This window comes from Doryrhamphus excisus, chromosome 5 (assembly GCF_030265055.1).
Source record: "Doryrhamphus excisus isolate RoL2022-K1 chromosome 5, RoL_Dexc_1.0, whole genome shotgun sequence".
In the NCBI taxonomy this organism is placed as follows: domain Eukaryota; kingdom Metazoa; phylum Chordata; class Actinopteri; order Syngnathiformes; family Syngnathidae; genus Doryrhamphus; species Doryrhamphus excisus.
In genome coordinates, this window is record NC_080470.1 from 12,093,014 (window position 1) to 12,106,757 (window position 13,744).

General features: G+C 41.6%; 3 protein-coding genes across 8 annotated transcripts; 1 reads left to right on the forward strand and 2 right to left on the reverse strand.

Annotated features, from left to right (window-relative positions):
- Nucleotides 1-347: 347 nt before the first annotated feature.
- LOC131129080 (zinc finger and SCAN domain-containing protein 22-like) lies at nucleotides 348-3,236 on the reverse strand. The gene is made up of 2 exons (XM_058072211.1): nucleotides 2,763-3,236; nucleotides 348-1,631 (listed from the first exon to the last, which is right to left on the reverse strand). Exons 1-2 carry the CDS (start codon nucleotides 2,947-2,949, stop codon nucleotides 742-744), a joined length of 1,077 nt encoding a protein of 358 aa, XP_057928194.1. The 5' UTR covers nucleotides 2,950-3,236; the 3' UTR covers nucleotides 348-741.
- Nucleotides 3,237-3,788: 552 nt separating this feature from the next.
- ociad2 (OCIA domain containing 2) lies at nucleotides 3,789-5,807 on the reverse strand. 2 transcript variants are annotated; one of them, XM_058073897.1, is made up of 6 exons: nucleotides 5,499-5,796; nucleotides 5,335-5,419; nucleotides 4,404-4,457; nucleotides 4,273-4,320; nucleotides 4,018-4,201; nucleotides 3,789-3,869 (listed from the first exon to the last, which is right to left on the reverse strand). In XM_058073897.1, exons 1-5 carry the CDS (start codon nucleotides 5,565-5,567, stop codon nucleotides 4,023-4,025), a joined length of 435 nt encoding a protein of 144 aa, XP_057929880.1. In that variant the 5' UTR covers nucleotides 5,568-5,796; the 3' UTR covers nucleotides 3,789-3,869; nucleotides 4,018-4,022. The 2 variants fall into 2 exon arrangements, with proteins under 2 accessions (XP_057929880.1, XP_057929881.1); XM_058073898.1 differs by lacking the exon at nucleotides 3,789-3,869 and having other exon boundaries at nucleotides 4,018-4,139; nucleotides 5,499-5,807.
- Nucleotides 4,473-13,717, forward strand: dcun1d4 (DCN1, defective in cullin neddylation 1, domain containing 4 (S. cerevisiae)). Of its 5 annotated transcripts, none has more exons than XM_058073893.1 (11): nucleotides 6,553-6,639; nucleotides 7,914-7,984; nucleotides 8,070-8,109; nucleotides 8,184-8,271; nucleotides 9,608-9,687; nucleotides 9,775-9,845; nucleotides 10,593-10,684; nucleotides 10,763-10,871; nucleotides 10,956-11,060; nucleotides 12,065-12,167; nucleotides 12,249-13,717. In XM_058073893.1, the coding sequence occupies exons 1-11, from the start codon at nucleotides 6,621-6,623 to the stop codon at nucleotides 12,302-12,304; spliced, it is 834 nt and encodes a 277-aa protein (XP_057929876.1). In that variant the 5' UTR covers nucleotides 6,553-6,620; the 3' UTR covers nucleotides 12,305-13,717. The 5 variants fall into 5 exon arrangements, with proteins under 5 accessions (XP_057929874.1, XP_057929876.1, XP_057929873.1 ...); XM_058073890.1 differs by lacking the exon at nucleotides 6,553-6,639 and adding an exon at nucleotides 6,646-6,876; XM_058073892.1 differs by lacking the exon at nucleotides 6,553-6,639 and adding an exon at nucleotides 6,906-7,551.
- Nucleotides 13,718-13,744: the final 27 nt, after the last annotated feature.

Genomic DNA, 13,744 nt, shown 5'->3' on the forward strand with positions numbered 1-13,744 from the left:
TGAGTGTGAATGGTTGTTTGCCTATATATGCCCTGTAATTGGCTGGCGACCAGTCCAGGGTGTACCCTGCCTCTCGCCCGAAGACAGCTGGGATAGGCCCCAGCACCCCCGCGACCCTTGTGAGGAAAAGCGGTAGAAAATGAATGAATGAATGATTGAATCATATCCTCACAATAGAAGAAATGCTGTCGTCCAACTGCCTCACCATGCCAACGAGTCATGGTCAGTCATCTCAACATAATGGCCTACCACATCAAGACTGTAGCTAGTATTTGTAGTGAGGCTAAAATATTTTTTTAAACAATTGTCCTCCTTTATGGCACATATCTTGGGGAAAAAACGATTCAGCCCAACAAAGAAAGTCATTGCTAAGTCAACCTCTGTGGAAGGTTTTAATGCACTAATAATACAGTAGATTGCATTGCTTGCCAAGGAAAGCTCTGTCATACAAAGTAAACACAATAACTAGAATAAGTAACACATTTACTTCATTCGGCCTGGGAAAATGTTCATTGGACTAAAAAATGTTGGATGGTAAAAAAATCATCCATCAACTAACAAAACATGAGCTTTTCGGCTTCATTTGAAGTCCCACACCTACATTTGGAATACAGGAAGTGAATAGGGTGGGCTTACATCAGCTTTGCTTCTTCCTACTTATTGTGGAGCTGCAAATTGTATGGTGTGATGTATTCCAATGTAATTTGTATGACTGTTCAAATAAATTAAACCATTACACGTTCAGGTACTGTTTTTCTCACCGGAACACTTGTGTAATTTAATATGTTCTTTGCGTGTGAACCTTTTTTCACACACAGTACAACTAAACGGTTTCTCCCCTGTGTGTGTTCTGATGTGTCTCTCCAAATGGGACTTTTTAGAGAATCCCCTCGCACACATCATGCAGGGTAGAGATTGCTCCTGATTGTGTGTTCTCATGTGTGTCACCAAGTCGCACCTCTGTGAGAATCTTTTGGTACAAACTGAACAGGGGAAAACCTTCTCCTTGGTGTGTAGCCTCATGTGTCTTTTCAAGTGGTGACTTCTCGAGAACTTATTACCACAAACAGAGCAAGCATGCGGCTTAACTCCAGAATGCGTCACCATGTGTCGATTCAAATTTCTTTTTATGGGAAACATTTTGCCACATTCAGGGCAGCTGAACTCTGCGTCGCTGCGTTGAATGTGTGTCATCATGTGTTGTCTTAAAATTTTCATCTTGCCAAATGATTTGCCACATTCTGTGCAGATAAAGTGTGTGTCGTCGTTACTCTCAGCAGGTTCTCTGGTGTCGTCACTGTCATCAGCCTCAGAAGAGTGTGACATCATGTCGTCCATATCTGAGAGTGGGGCGAGGTGACTGTCTGATTCTGGTCTTCCACAATGCTCTCCATTAGCCTGAGCTTTGTCTTCATCATTTTCATTCTTGACAGGGACACCAGTCAATGGGAACTTGGTGATGTCAGCCTCCTCTGGCCCTTGAAGCTGCTCCCCATCCATATTGGTGCCCACTTCCTCCTCTTCCACTTTAATGCGAGAGTGCTGTGGCTCCTCCTGACACACACTGGAGCTCCACTCCTGATGCTCAGAGGTAACCCCTTCTAGACTCTCCACTGACCCCTGCTGGTTTTCTGCAGAACAACATAGAAGCAGATGTTATTTGAGCTTGTCATTCCTCTTTCTGTTCACCCTCCGCAGGTTGAATAACCAATCAGAAGAGGCACGCTTCCAAAGGTTGTGAGGTATGACAAGTTTTTTCCCTGATTTGCATACAACCATTTGTGTTTAAACATAAAAAATATGTTAACAGTTAAGTACGTTTAAAGGAGACCTATTATGTTTTTTCCACTTTTCTGACCTATAAAAGTTGTTACATTATATTTTATTGTTTTATATATCATTATTTACTGTGATTGGCTGGATTGGCCAAAAGACAGCTGGGATAGGCTCCAGCACCCCCGCGACCCTCGTGAGGAGAAGCGGTAGAAAATGAATGAATGTCATTATTTATTATGGACCTGACTTACAAAGGTTTATTACAAAAGGAAAAAAAATATTGTTTCATAATATTGTTGGTTGGGCGGTCGAGTGGTTAGCGCGCAGACCTCACAGCTAGGAGACCAGGGTTCAATTCCACCCTCGGCCATCTCTGTGTGGAGTTTGCATGTTCTCCCCGTGCATGCGTAGGTTTTCTCCGGGTCCTCCGGTTTCCTCCCACATTCCAAAAACATGCTAGGTTAATTGGCGATTCCAAATTGTCCATAGGTATGAATGTGAGTGTGAATGGTTGTTTGTCTATATGTGCCCTGTGATTGGCTGGCGACCAGTCCAGGGTGTACCCCGCCTCTCACCCGAAGACAGCTGGGATAGGCTCCAGCACCCCCCGCGACCCTCGTGAGGAAAAGCGGTAGAAAATGAATGAATATTGTTGGTCATGCTGTGTATTACAGTCAAGTGAGCAATTATTCGGTTGCATTATTTTAAATGCTAAAGAGCTATTTTCATAATCACATTCCATTCCACAAATTAATGTTGGTAGCAAAATCTCGTAAAAAAAGAAAATAGGACCCTACCGGAAATAACTCACAATAACAACACAAGTTACAAATATGAGGTAGTAATAAATTGTATGTGCTCTACGATACCAATTGGCATACTTCATCCGCGGAAAAAAAGTTTAGTAATGAAATAATGTACCCTGTTGATTGTGTGTAATTAAGTAAATTATGTGAACAGGATGACTGAGGGAAAAGTGTACACACCTGCTTTGCGCAAGCGAGGCTCGAGGACAGCTTCCAGTACTTCCCGCTGTCGTTCTTTCTCCTCTTTTGTTCGAGAAAGTTCCGCCTCGTATTCTGCTATGATTCTTTCAAATAATCCACATATCTCTTCAACAGCAGCATTTAATCGCTGCTCCATCAACGCTCTAAACATTTGGACTTTACACATTTTTACACAATCGTACTCGCTCTATGTTTACGAAGTGTTGCTAACACCGGCGTCCTCTTTACTCTCTCAGCCAGTAGAACAAGCACGCTAAAAAGCTTATTAGAGAACCGGCGCTGAGTTTATCTCAGCGTAAACAAGCTTTGATTCTGTTTTTCTATCACACGTCACACATATGGCGAATAAGTACAAAGGAATAATTAAAAACAGTCTGCATTTGCGTTAGTTCTTCGATCAATGATGTGTTGCTAATTTCCGCCTTTCTTCTTCTTCTTCTTCTTCTTCTTCTCCTTGTTATTTTATAGGCGGTTGGCCAGCAAGTTATGGTGCGCATTAACGCCATCTTCTGGTAAGGAGTGTGGGTCAAGACACTAAAAAACACCAAAAGTCAAAATGAATTATAAATAAATAAAGTTTAAAAATTTAATAAAATACAACAAAAATAATATTAATACTAAAAATGGGAACAACTAAATCCTTTTATCTAAACATGTTTCCCTTAAGAACGTATTTCCCTAAACCCTACATGCTTGGATTCTAACCCCACAATATCTTCAACTCTCAATCAATTTTTCATTTTTTCCTCTTTCATTCTTATATTTAATACAATTAATTAATACATGCTCTAAATTCTTTATTTAATTACAATATTCACACAGATGTGCCCTGTGTTTCCTGTCAGTTTTAGGGAGCTATTTAGATATGTATGTCCAAACCTCATTATAGTAATCTTCTTCTTTCCTATTTCTGCTAGTTTGCCTTCTTATAGTAAGTGGAGTGACTGCATCTTCCCTGGTAGTCGTATGTGCTGATTATTTTTAAGAATCCAACACCGCATAAAAGTTCAGACCAAGTCTTTATTAGGCATTTGAGACTCAAGAGATATTGCTTGTATTGTTCATGTTGAGAACCACTGAGTGAAGCTGAAAATGTAGAGGAATACACACATATTACATTTGTAAAACACACAAAAATGCTTAATGTACTTTTTGTGATGCTTATTTTCATTCTGTATTTCAGACACCAAATTTGCATTCTTTATTGACATAACAAAAGATGGCACATGAATACCTCTTTTAGTGTGCAGGTGGGGCTTCTGTCTTTTTCTTACACTCTTCACACACATGATGACAGGATCTTTGTCCAGGGCCAGACCAGGGTCCAAACATTGGTTCGATCCCGAGCTCTTGGAACTTGCGACGACAGGTACTGACATAAGATGCTTTTCCCATTGCATAACCGAGGATTCCAGCCACTGACAAACATAATCACTAACAATCAGGCATTCTTAAAAGAACGGACTGCTTACTAATAGAGGTCACGCACCTGCTAGTTTGGGAAAAGGACCAAATCTCTTTGACTTTTTCCAAACATCTGCACAGAAATACAATTAATTAATGAAAGCAAAGCCGTGTCATTGTAACTAATACTTGCTGTATTCCATGTTTCATGTCTACCATTGTAGATGAGAGCCCCTGTGATGGCCATGCTGCCCAAAGAGAAGGGAAGAGCTGTATACAAAAACAAAAGGACAACACAGTGTGAAAGTAAGATTCACTGAAGTCCTCAAAAGCACTGAGACTTGTGGTTTGTGGAAAGAAAGTGATTGATATGATTAGTAGGGGTGCAACAATATGTGTATCTGTATGGAACAGTTTGATACAGGCGTCCATATTTATGTACTTTTTGGTGAGAAAAATGTTGTCAATTGAATAAAATTGAAACATATCGAGGCTGCACGGCATGGAGTGGTTAGCGCTCAGGCCTCACAGCCAGGAAACCTGAGTTCAATTCCACCCTCGGCCATCTCTGTGTGGAATTTGCATGTACTCCCCGTGCATGTGTGGGTTTTCTCCGGTTTCCTCCCACATTCCAAAAACATGCTAGGTTAATTGGCGACTCCAAATTGTCCATAGGTATGAATGTGAATGTGTGAATGGTTGTTTGTCTATATGTGCCCTGTGATTGGCTGGCGACCAGACCAGGGTGTGCCCCGCCTCTCGCCTGAAGACAGCTGGGATAGGCTCCAGCACCCCCCGCGACCCTCGTGAGGAAAAGCGGTAGAAAATGATTGAATGAATGAATGAAACATATCGAACCAAACCATGAATTTTGTGTATCTTTGTGCCCTTGAAGATTAGACTGGCTATCTCAACACAAGGTCAAAGATCACATTTCCGTATTGTGCTTCGACAAACAAGCAGTAACTAAACAGGGCACTAATAGCTATCATGTTACAACATGTCCCCATATGGAAATGTTTTCAGAAGTTGGATGCATAAGGCAGAATACAAACAAAACACATTTGCTTGATGGATGAGTTCAACCCGACCGCTTCCGCGTCTTGTGCAACAGCATTCCAAATTGTTCATGAACACATTTGCGTACCTCTGTACCAGAAGCTCTGCTCTTGGCATTCTTTCCAAACCTTTCTCACATCTTCTCTGTGGATATGTCCATCCCCGAAAGGGCACTGGGTAGAAAATGCACTCGACAAGTTAGGCTGCGTTTATAAGACCTTGTGTGCACTGCGTGCATGTTTAATAACGTACCCTCCACTCCCTGTTTTCTGAAACAGAACCAACTGCATTTTCTTTTCTCACGCTTGCTTCAGAGTTCATGGCGAAGGAGTTCGTTTAGGTAGTTTTTTTGCTAGCTGTAGTTCTCCCTGGCAAGTTGAGTACACACTGTGTGCCCCAACCCTTCTCCTTGGTCATTCTTTTTTGACTCCACCCCATTGGGCAAACAAAAGGTCTAATTTATCAATCACTGACATATACAACGTTCTGACACATTCCCACAACTGTATAATATATATACTGTATATAGTAATATATTCTAATATACATTCATGCCATTATAGCCTTACAGAGCCCACACCAGGCAGTATTTACAATAAATAGATATCTTGAAGGCTATCCTGGTATCTGAAGAAAGTTTCTATTTGATACATTACCTTGTAATAATAATATAATCTTCAAATATAATCTTCAAATCATTTGTAAAACCATCTTACACAATGCACAAATAGCCAAGTGGTCAAATTACCAGTTTAACAACTTTACTTCTTATTAGATTCAAAGCCCCACACACGAACATTACTTCATTAAGGTTATATATCCCAAACAATGCAGATGTATAAACGTTTTACGTTTAGATGTTACAACACATTTAATATTATTCAGAATACATTTACTAGCCAAACAGTTGAATTTTGTTTGTTTTTTTGGCCAAACTACGTTGAAGAGCAGAGGTTTGAGGGACAAAGAATGCTATGTTATGGGCGTTACTTCACGTCCTCAAACGCACCACCAACACGACTGCGATACACTGCTCAGGGTGGGTGGTCGTCATGTGACTGAACCGACCAATCACATAACGTCGTGTGCTAGTTTCACGCCCACAAGCGGAAATACTTTCGATTGACACTTTTATTAACAAAAGTAGACCAATGGATGAACTGGCCAATCGCATTCGCACAGGGGCGTGGTCTCGACATGTTCGCTACCTAAACACTTTGACAAGACGGCTTGGGTAGCCAATGGAAAGAGAGCACAGGCGGAAATCGTGCCCACCGGTTTCAACCATGGGCCTGTAGGCGTGGTTTACGTGAAGGAGCTCCGCCCATTGGCCGGTCTGCGGACTTCCCACAGGCAGTTGTATGTTTCATAAAGATGCACTCTGATGCGGCCAGTAAGTAGTAACGTTACAGAGTATTTTATTTACACCATGAGGCGTTTCGAATACTAATAGAAATAGTCATTATCAAGCCGCATTTGCTTATCTCCCTAGCTTTGCAGAATTTGACGAACTCCCTGCTATTATGTCGGGTTCTTTGTATTTGCCAGTGACAACAAAGAACGTGTAGAGTATAAATGGACTTATATTTGACATGCAATGCTTCAATTCAATACTGCGCTTCTGGCGAAGGTATAATTACGTGCAACGTCACAGTTTTGCCTGTTCGATTGCAGCCGATGTTTGTTTAAAATGTGAAGCTATGCAATGCTAATCTGTCTACGTTGCGATCATATCGTATTCACTGACGACCAAGCAAGGCGTTTCGATTTTACGGGTGGAATGTGACAATTGTGGAAATAACTCAAATTTGTGGCCAACTGCGTGGATTTAGAGAGTGAAAATTGTGACGCAGTTGAGTTAACATCTTTGGTTTTCCCCCGCTTAGCTGCATTGGCCAAACGCCTCTACGCCATTTTCAATCATACACCTACACGTCTATGCTAACTTGAGAGGTGGCGCGCAGAATCCACTCGACGTTATGATTTTAAATAAATGCAAAAACGCTTGCAATCAGTTGAGTCGAATGTTGAGGGCAGATGGCTTGGAAAGAGACGCTTGACTTTTTTCGAGGCCTGGGAGTTGTAGTTCGGCCTCTTGAAGCTGAGCGGTCCAGTCAGCGTAGATAATGGCGGAAATGGACTACAAATCCCAACAACACACCTCGCTTTGATACTTTGTAAACTCCTTGCAAGTTGCGCGTCTTGCACTGCTATTTTAGGTATGCAGCTAGTGCTAGCTCGTTTTTTTCGTGCGAGGATTAAATCAACCACCGAGCACCGTTGATGACAGCTTTTCAATGCACAGGTGAAATTTGACGACAAGCTTTGCATGCACCTTCAAATAAACACACAGTTTTTGGGGGGATGGGGTAAGTTTTGCTGTCGAGTCACGTCAAGAGTCACTCCCTATTTCGTGTAAGACATCACCCTGTGCCTCTCTTAAGCTAAGTAATCACCTCTATTGACACTTAAGTGATTGCCGATGGATGTCTCAGTAGTTTTGACGACACCGTGACGTCACCGTCGTGCATCCTTGTACTTTAGCCTGCATACGGATGAGCTCCGTGCACAAACTGGGGGGGGCAAGAATGCTTCTTGGCTTCGTCTGCTGCTTGCTTATAAGCCTGCTGCTCATTAAATTGGCCTCCTTGTTTTTTGTACATTCAGATTTTCAGCTGAATTCCCACTTGACTACACTGGCCAGCATCCATAAGATCCACCACACGTTGCACAGGCTGGTAAATGCATGGTTATAATCCCAGCATGTGTGGTCTGTTTATGTTTATATGCCTGCTTGTTGCTTACAAACATCTCTTGTGATAGAACCTAACCGAGGACGTTGGACAGGACAGCCAAACATCAGGTAATTTATGATCAACATAAAGTCGTACATGTGTAATGTACCTGGTAATTATGTTTTGTCTGCATAATTCCTAGCTTGTTGCTCTAGAGCCATGCCTCCTAGGAAAAAGAGGAGACCCACGGCTGGAGATGACATGTCAGCCAAGAAGAGTCGCCAGGACAGGTGGGTTTTTGCGTCTTTTTACAGTCATTAATGTAGACATGCACAATGAGTTACGTGACATTTACAGTGGCGTGGAAGTGTTTGCCCCCTTCCTGATTTGTTATTTTTTTGTATGTTTGTCACCCTTACATATTTGAGATCAGCAAGCAAATTTAATTAGTCAATGACAACATGAGTGAACACAAATTGCAGGTTTTAAATAAAACTTACATGGCCCTGTGTGGAAAAAGTGATTGCCCCCTAAACCTAATAACTGGTTGGGCCACCCTGAACAGCAACAACTGCAATCAAGCATTTGCAATAACTTTCAATGAGTCTCTTACAGCTCTGTGGAGGAATTGTTGTCATTGAGCTACATTGGAGGGTTTTCCAGCATGAACCGCCTTTTTAAGGTCATGCTACAGCATCTCAGTAGGATTCAGGTCAGGACTTTGACTCAACTACTCAAAAGTCTTCATTATGTTTTCCTTCAGCCATTCAGAGCTGGACTAGTTTGAGTGTTTTGGATCATTGGAGTCATGAACACTGACCTTAACTGAGGCAAGTGAGGCCTGCAGGTCTTTGGATGTTATTGTTGTGGGACCTTTTGTGACCTTTTGGATGAGTCGTCACTGCGCTATTGGGCAATTTTTTTTCTCAATAATAAAAATTGTGATTTAAAAACTACATTCTGCTGTCAATGACTAATATTTAAATGTTTTATGATCTGAAACATTAAGTGACAACATGCAAAAAAATAAAGAAGTCAGGAAGGGGGAAAACACTTTTTCACACCTCTGTAGTAAATGTCACATCAGGGTCAAAGTTGGTCGCACATCATCTTGCTGATTTTCATGCTAATGACGCAAACCGCTTGTGTTTGTTGTGTGCGTGGAGAATTTAATACATTGTTGCCATTCCGTCCTATCTGATACAAACACCATGCTATTATCATACCAACACCAATACTAAGTCTGGATTCAATTTGTGGTTCTAATTCAAATAACTTTTCCTTATTTTATACATCAGCTTATAACACTCTAATCTAGAACTAGATTATCACACCAGTAGTTCTTAACTAGTGGGGCTGGAGGATTAGCTATTGATCATACTCAACATGCAGTTTGACTCTTGAATAGTCTTGTATGCTTCACAACTTTCCATTTTGTTGCATTTCCCAGGCTTCAGTTTCAAGTTTAGTTTTGTACGGTATAGATAAATAAATAGATATTATCAGTTTCTCAATAGGTTCTCAAATTGGGGATTACGGCAACGTCAGTCCGCACTAACATTTTCCTGGTCTGGAAAAGGTTGGAGACCTGACCTAAACATCCCAGCTGTCACCTTCTGCTTTCAGAAAAAACGACTCGCCATTAATCCATGAGGAGGAGACATTTTCCAACAAAAGATGCTTGGAATGGTTCTACGAATATGCAGGTGATTTTTTTTTTTTACAGCTGTTAAAGGTGGGTGAGGCTCATGGTTGTGTTCATGTGACTTCACCCTTGTCTTGTTTGTAAATAGGCTGTGATGATGTGGTGGGACCAGAGGGGATGGAGAAGTTCTGTGAGGACATTGGAGTGGAACCAGAGAATGTAAGATGCTTCCCACCAGTATATTTTCACTGCTACCAATGTGCGTACAGCCCTCACATTTCAGCAGGTGGACAATACCATAGAAAGCAAACTTAGAGTAGTCAGTGTACAGTACAGCTGCTGTGTACAGTACATTAGTGTCAACACACAGCCATTATAGACTAAATAACTGGCAACACAAGTAAGTACACCTCACAGTGAACAATAGTGTGACTATTATGGGCACCAAACTGCATTAATCCTCACCAGATATGCACGGATTGTTTCCAGAATCCTCTTCTAGTCCTCTATGATGACATTGCAGGTGGAGCTAATTTCCTTCTGCTTTAGGATTCCCCACATGTGCTCAAATGGTTTCAGGTCCTATACTTATCATCGCCTTCATTGCTTTGTTTTACTTGTCATCTTGGAGGTGTGTTTGGACTCCTTATGTTAGAAAACAACCATGGAGGGGAATATGCCATTACTCAGAATGTTGGAATTCATGTTTCCTCTCAATGAGCCGCAGCTCTCTGGTGCCTCCAGCACTTGTGCATCCTAGGACAGTGATACTATCATCACCATAGCAAGACAAAACACAATCTTGCTTCTCACATGTGTTGTCAGCTATTTCATAAATGTTTTCATTTTCAGTGGCTAGTAAATGTATACTGCTACTACTAAGTTTATAGTCTGTAGTATTGTCCCTTGACAAGATCTAATAAACACTAACAGAGATAACACCAATGACTGTACTGTGTACTTCAGGTGGTAATGCTGGTTCTGGCGTGGAAGCTGGATGCTCAGAGTATGGGCTACTTCACCCTACAGGAGTGGCTGAGAGGCATGAGCCTGCTGCAGTACGTATTTACATATGGTGCTATGTGTTTGAAGTTTTGTTCTTGTGTCTTGACTTGGACTCCATCCATTCTCGCTAGCTGCGACTCCACTGAGAGGCTGAGGAACACGTTGGACTACTTGCGTTCTGTCCTCAACGACGGCACCAGCTTCAAGCTCATTTATAGATACGCCTTCGATTTTGCTAGAGTGAGTGAAATCAAGTTTATTAATGTCATTGTTTGGCTGATATTTTTGCAATGATTTCATGAAGCTTCTCCTTTTCATGAACAGGAGAAGGACCAGAGGAGTTTGGACCTGAACACGGCCAAGTGCATGTTGGGGCTTCTGCTAGGGAAAACGTGGCCCCTTTTTCCTGTCTTTAATCAGTTTCTAGAGGTAGGATGTCTTAGGACGCCATATGTACAATTACATTATTATACTGATTTATATTTCAATTTAGAGGCAGGCCATCTTCACTCTGTACTTCTAAGACAATTTTAAAGCTACAGTGCTCACGTCAGGGTCACATTTTAACAGCAATATCCTGCTCAGTTAACTGATTTGGTGAGGAAACACAAAATGATCAAACTTGAAGTCATGTCTGCAGATGACTGACAGGTAGTTGGCACAGCAGAGTTGTTTTGTATTTTGTTGTTTAATACAAAGCTGTCCGCTGTGAAGTGATTCGCACACAAACCCCTCCCTTGTGGAAAATCTACTTCTTGGGGTTTTCCATCCTCTTTTTTTTTTCATCATAAGTCACCACACCATGTAGGTTGCCTGCAATGCTGCAGCTTCCAACATTTAGCCTTAAAGGGGACCTATTATGGCTTTTCCATTTTCTGACCTATAAATGTAGTTAGAATGTTGGATTATCGTGTTAAACCATGCCAAGGTTTCAGATAATGAGGTTTGTGTATTTGGAAGTGAGTCCTGAAAGAAGTTTGGGATGGCTCAAAACTCTCAGTTTTAAAAGGCGTGGTAAAACTGGCCCTGACATCACAGAGGGGTGGACTTCCCTATATTTTTCATAGTTAGGAAGCATTTTGGGTGTATGACCAATCACAGCGGAGTGGGCATGCACGGAGGTGGCAAATCAAATAAAATGCAGATTATGGAAAATCAAAAAAGTTTTCTATGCGGGTTATTGTGTGTAGCTGCTCTATAGGAGACCACAACTCAATACAAAGGGTGTAAAAATGAGCATAATAGGTGCCCTTTAAACATTACTTATGGCTAAAAATGTAGGTAGTTTCTACTGCCCCACTTGGCAAAGAAAAGTGGTATGATAGCAGTTTTGGAACATATCATGATGGCATAATGGTGCTATCTGGTTTAGCCTATTTAGAGTTTGTGTGGCACCTGTAAAGCTGTGATGAATGTACGTTTCCAATTCCTAGCAATCCAAGTACAAAGTCATCAACAAAGACCAATGGTGTAACGTCTTGGAGTTCAGCCGGACAATCAACTTGGACCTCAGTAACTACGACGAGGATGGCGCCTGTAAGTAACCCATGTGTTTTTATTAGTTACCATGCTGTGATGCTAACCAACTCTCCTTCCGTCCTTCCTTCCCATCGTCAGGGCCCGTGTTGTTGGATGAGTTTGTGGAATGGTACAAGGAAAGGCAGATGTCATAGCTACAGCTGCATAAAAAAAGAAAGTGGCAACTAATAAACAACAACAAAAAATACTGTGATGACCCCAACAACAAGAATCAGCAATTAAACAAATGAAATGATAACGCCGACGCTGGTTTACGGGGGGGGAATGGAGATTTTTAAGGGAGGCGGCAAGGTTAACTAATGATCACTACATCCCGTCCCCTTTTGAAGTATTGGCTCTCACTGTGATGCGTCATTTTAAATAGCGGATAAAGTATTGTTGAGCTCCTCCCCCCTCCTGCTTTGCATCATTGGAGATGTTCCATCAAGTCTTACAAGTCCACTTGGACCTGAGCACATGTAGACGATATTCAAGAAAATAAGCTGTGCAGTGAGCTTTTCTGCTTGTGCAAGAAGAAGCACACAGTGGTTCCTACTTCAGGTTGCTGTTTACTTGTGCCAGTCATACTTTCTACTTCCCTTCTGCTTCTGTTGTCTCCTCGCACCAAACAAAACCGCAATGCTGCTAATACCAGTCGCGCGCCCTCCTTCCTCACCTTTCAGCATTTTATCGGTTCTTGATGGCCGATCTAGATTAACGTGTGACTGTGCCTCAAAACGGTTGGACTTGGCCGCATATATGTACATATACCGGGATGTGTGTGTGTGTGTGTCGGGGGGCAGAGATTTCTTAATCCAGCCTGTGTGGGCTGTCTATAGAGCTACTTCTTGGTGTCCATTTTGTTTGGTCTTCCTTAGTCCACCGATAGTTTCTTCAGGTTTCCTCCAATGAGTAGCACCCCTCTCGATGCTGACAGTGTTCAAAGGTAAGAAGAACATGCTCACCACCTGTAGGATCTAAACGCCACACTGTCAGTTGTCATAGCGCTACGTTCTTGTATAGATTTTCTGTCTTTGGCTGTGGTGTGACTGAATTGTCCAAAAGATTTGAATATTTGCATGCAGCTCCGACAGCCTTTTCTTTTTTTGTTGTTGTTATTGTTGTACAGGAAATGTTTTGTGCTTAGATTTGATATTCATAATCATGTTTGTTAATTTCCTAATGGAACTCATGATTGTGTTTCGTAAGACCTGGAAAAAAAAAACACATGTAACCTCACGGTGGAACAAGCGTTCACTCCTGCATTGGCCCACAAAGCGAGGCGGCGTACGCCCGTCTTTTCCGTTGTTTTTTTTTTTTAATTTATTGCCAGTGCATCTGTTGACCTGCACTTGTACATGTCACCCCTGCTTTCACTGTAAATTGAATGACACGAGGTTTTGTGTATAGTTTTAATGTCTTTTAGTATTCTCTCATGTCAATACAGGTTGATGAACACGCTTGTACCAACTGTATATATGTATGTAAACTAAGTGTCTATATGTCGGTTTTCACTATAACCTATGTCTATATACCTAAATAAAAAGGGTTTATTAACTTAGCCCAGTCTCTAGTTTATTTTCAACATGTACAAA

Coding starts and splice junctions, on each gene's coding strand:
- LOC131129080 (XM_058072211.1), bottom strand. CDS start 2,949: ATGTGTAAAGTCCAAATGTTTAGAGCGTTGATGGAGCAGCGATTAAAT. Junction 1,632..2,762: donor GCCTCGCTTGCGCAAAGCAG/GTGTGTACACTT, acceptor GTTGTTCTGCAG/AAAACCAGCAGGGGTCAGTG.
- ociad2 (XM_058073897.1), bottom strand. CDS start 5,567: ATGAACTCTGAAGCAAGCGTGAGAAAAGAAAATGCAGTTGGTTCTGTT. Junction 4,321..4,403: donor AGGGGCTCTCATCTACAATG/GTAGACATGAAA, acceptor ATTTCTGTGCAG/ATGTTTGGAAAAAGTCAAAG. Junction 4,202..4,272: donor TCCTTTTCCCAAACTAGCAG/GTGCGTGACCTC, acceptor TATGTTTGTCAG/TGGCTGGAATCCTCGGTTAT.
- dcun1d4 (XM_058073890.1), top strand. CDS start 6,822: ATGGACTTATATTTGACATGCAATGCTTCAATTCAATACTGCGCTTCT. Junction 7,985..8,069: donor ACCACACGTTGCACAGGCTG/GTAAATGCATGG, acceptor CTCTTGTGATAG/AACCTAACCGAGGACGTTGG. Junction 8,272..9,607: donor AAGAAGAGTCGCCAGGACAG/GTGGGTTTTTGC, acceptor TTCTGCTTTCAG/AAAAAACGACTCGCCATTAA.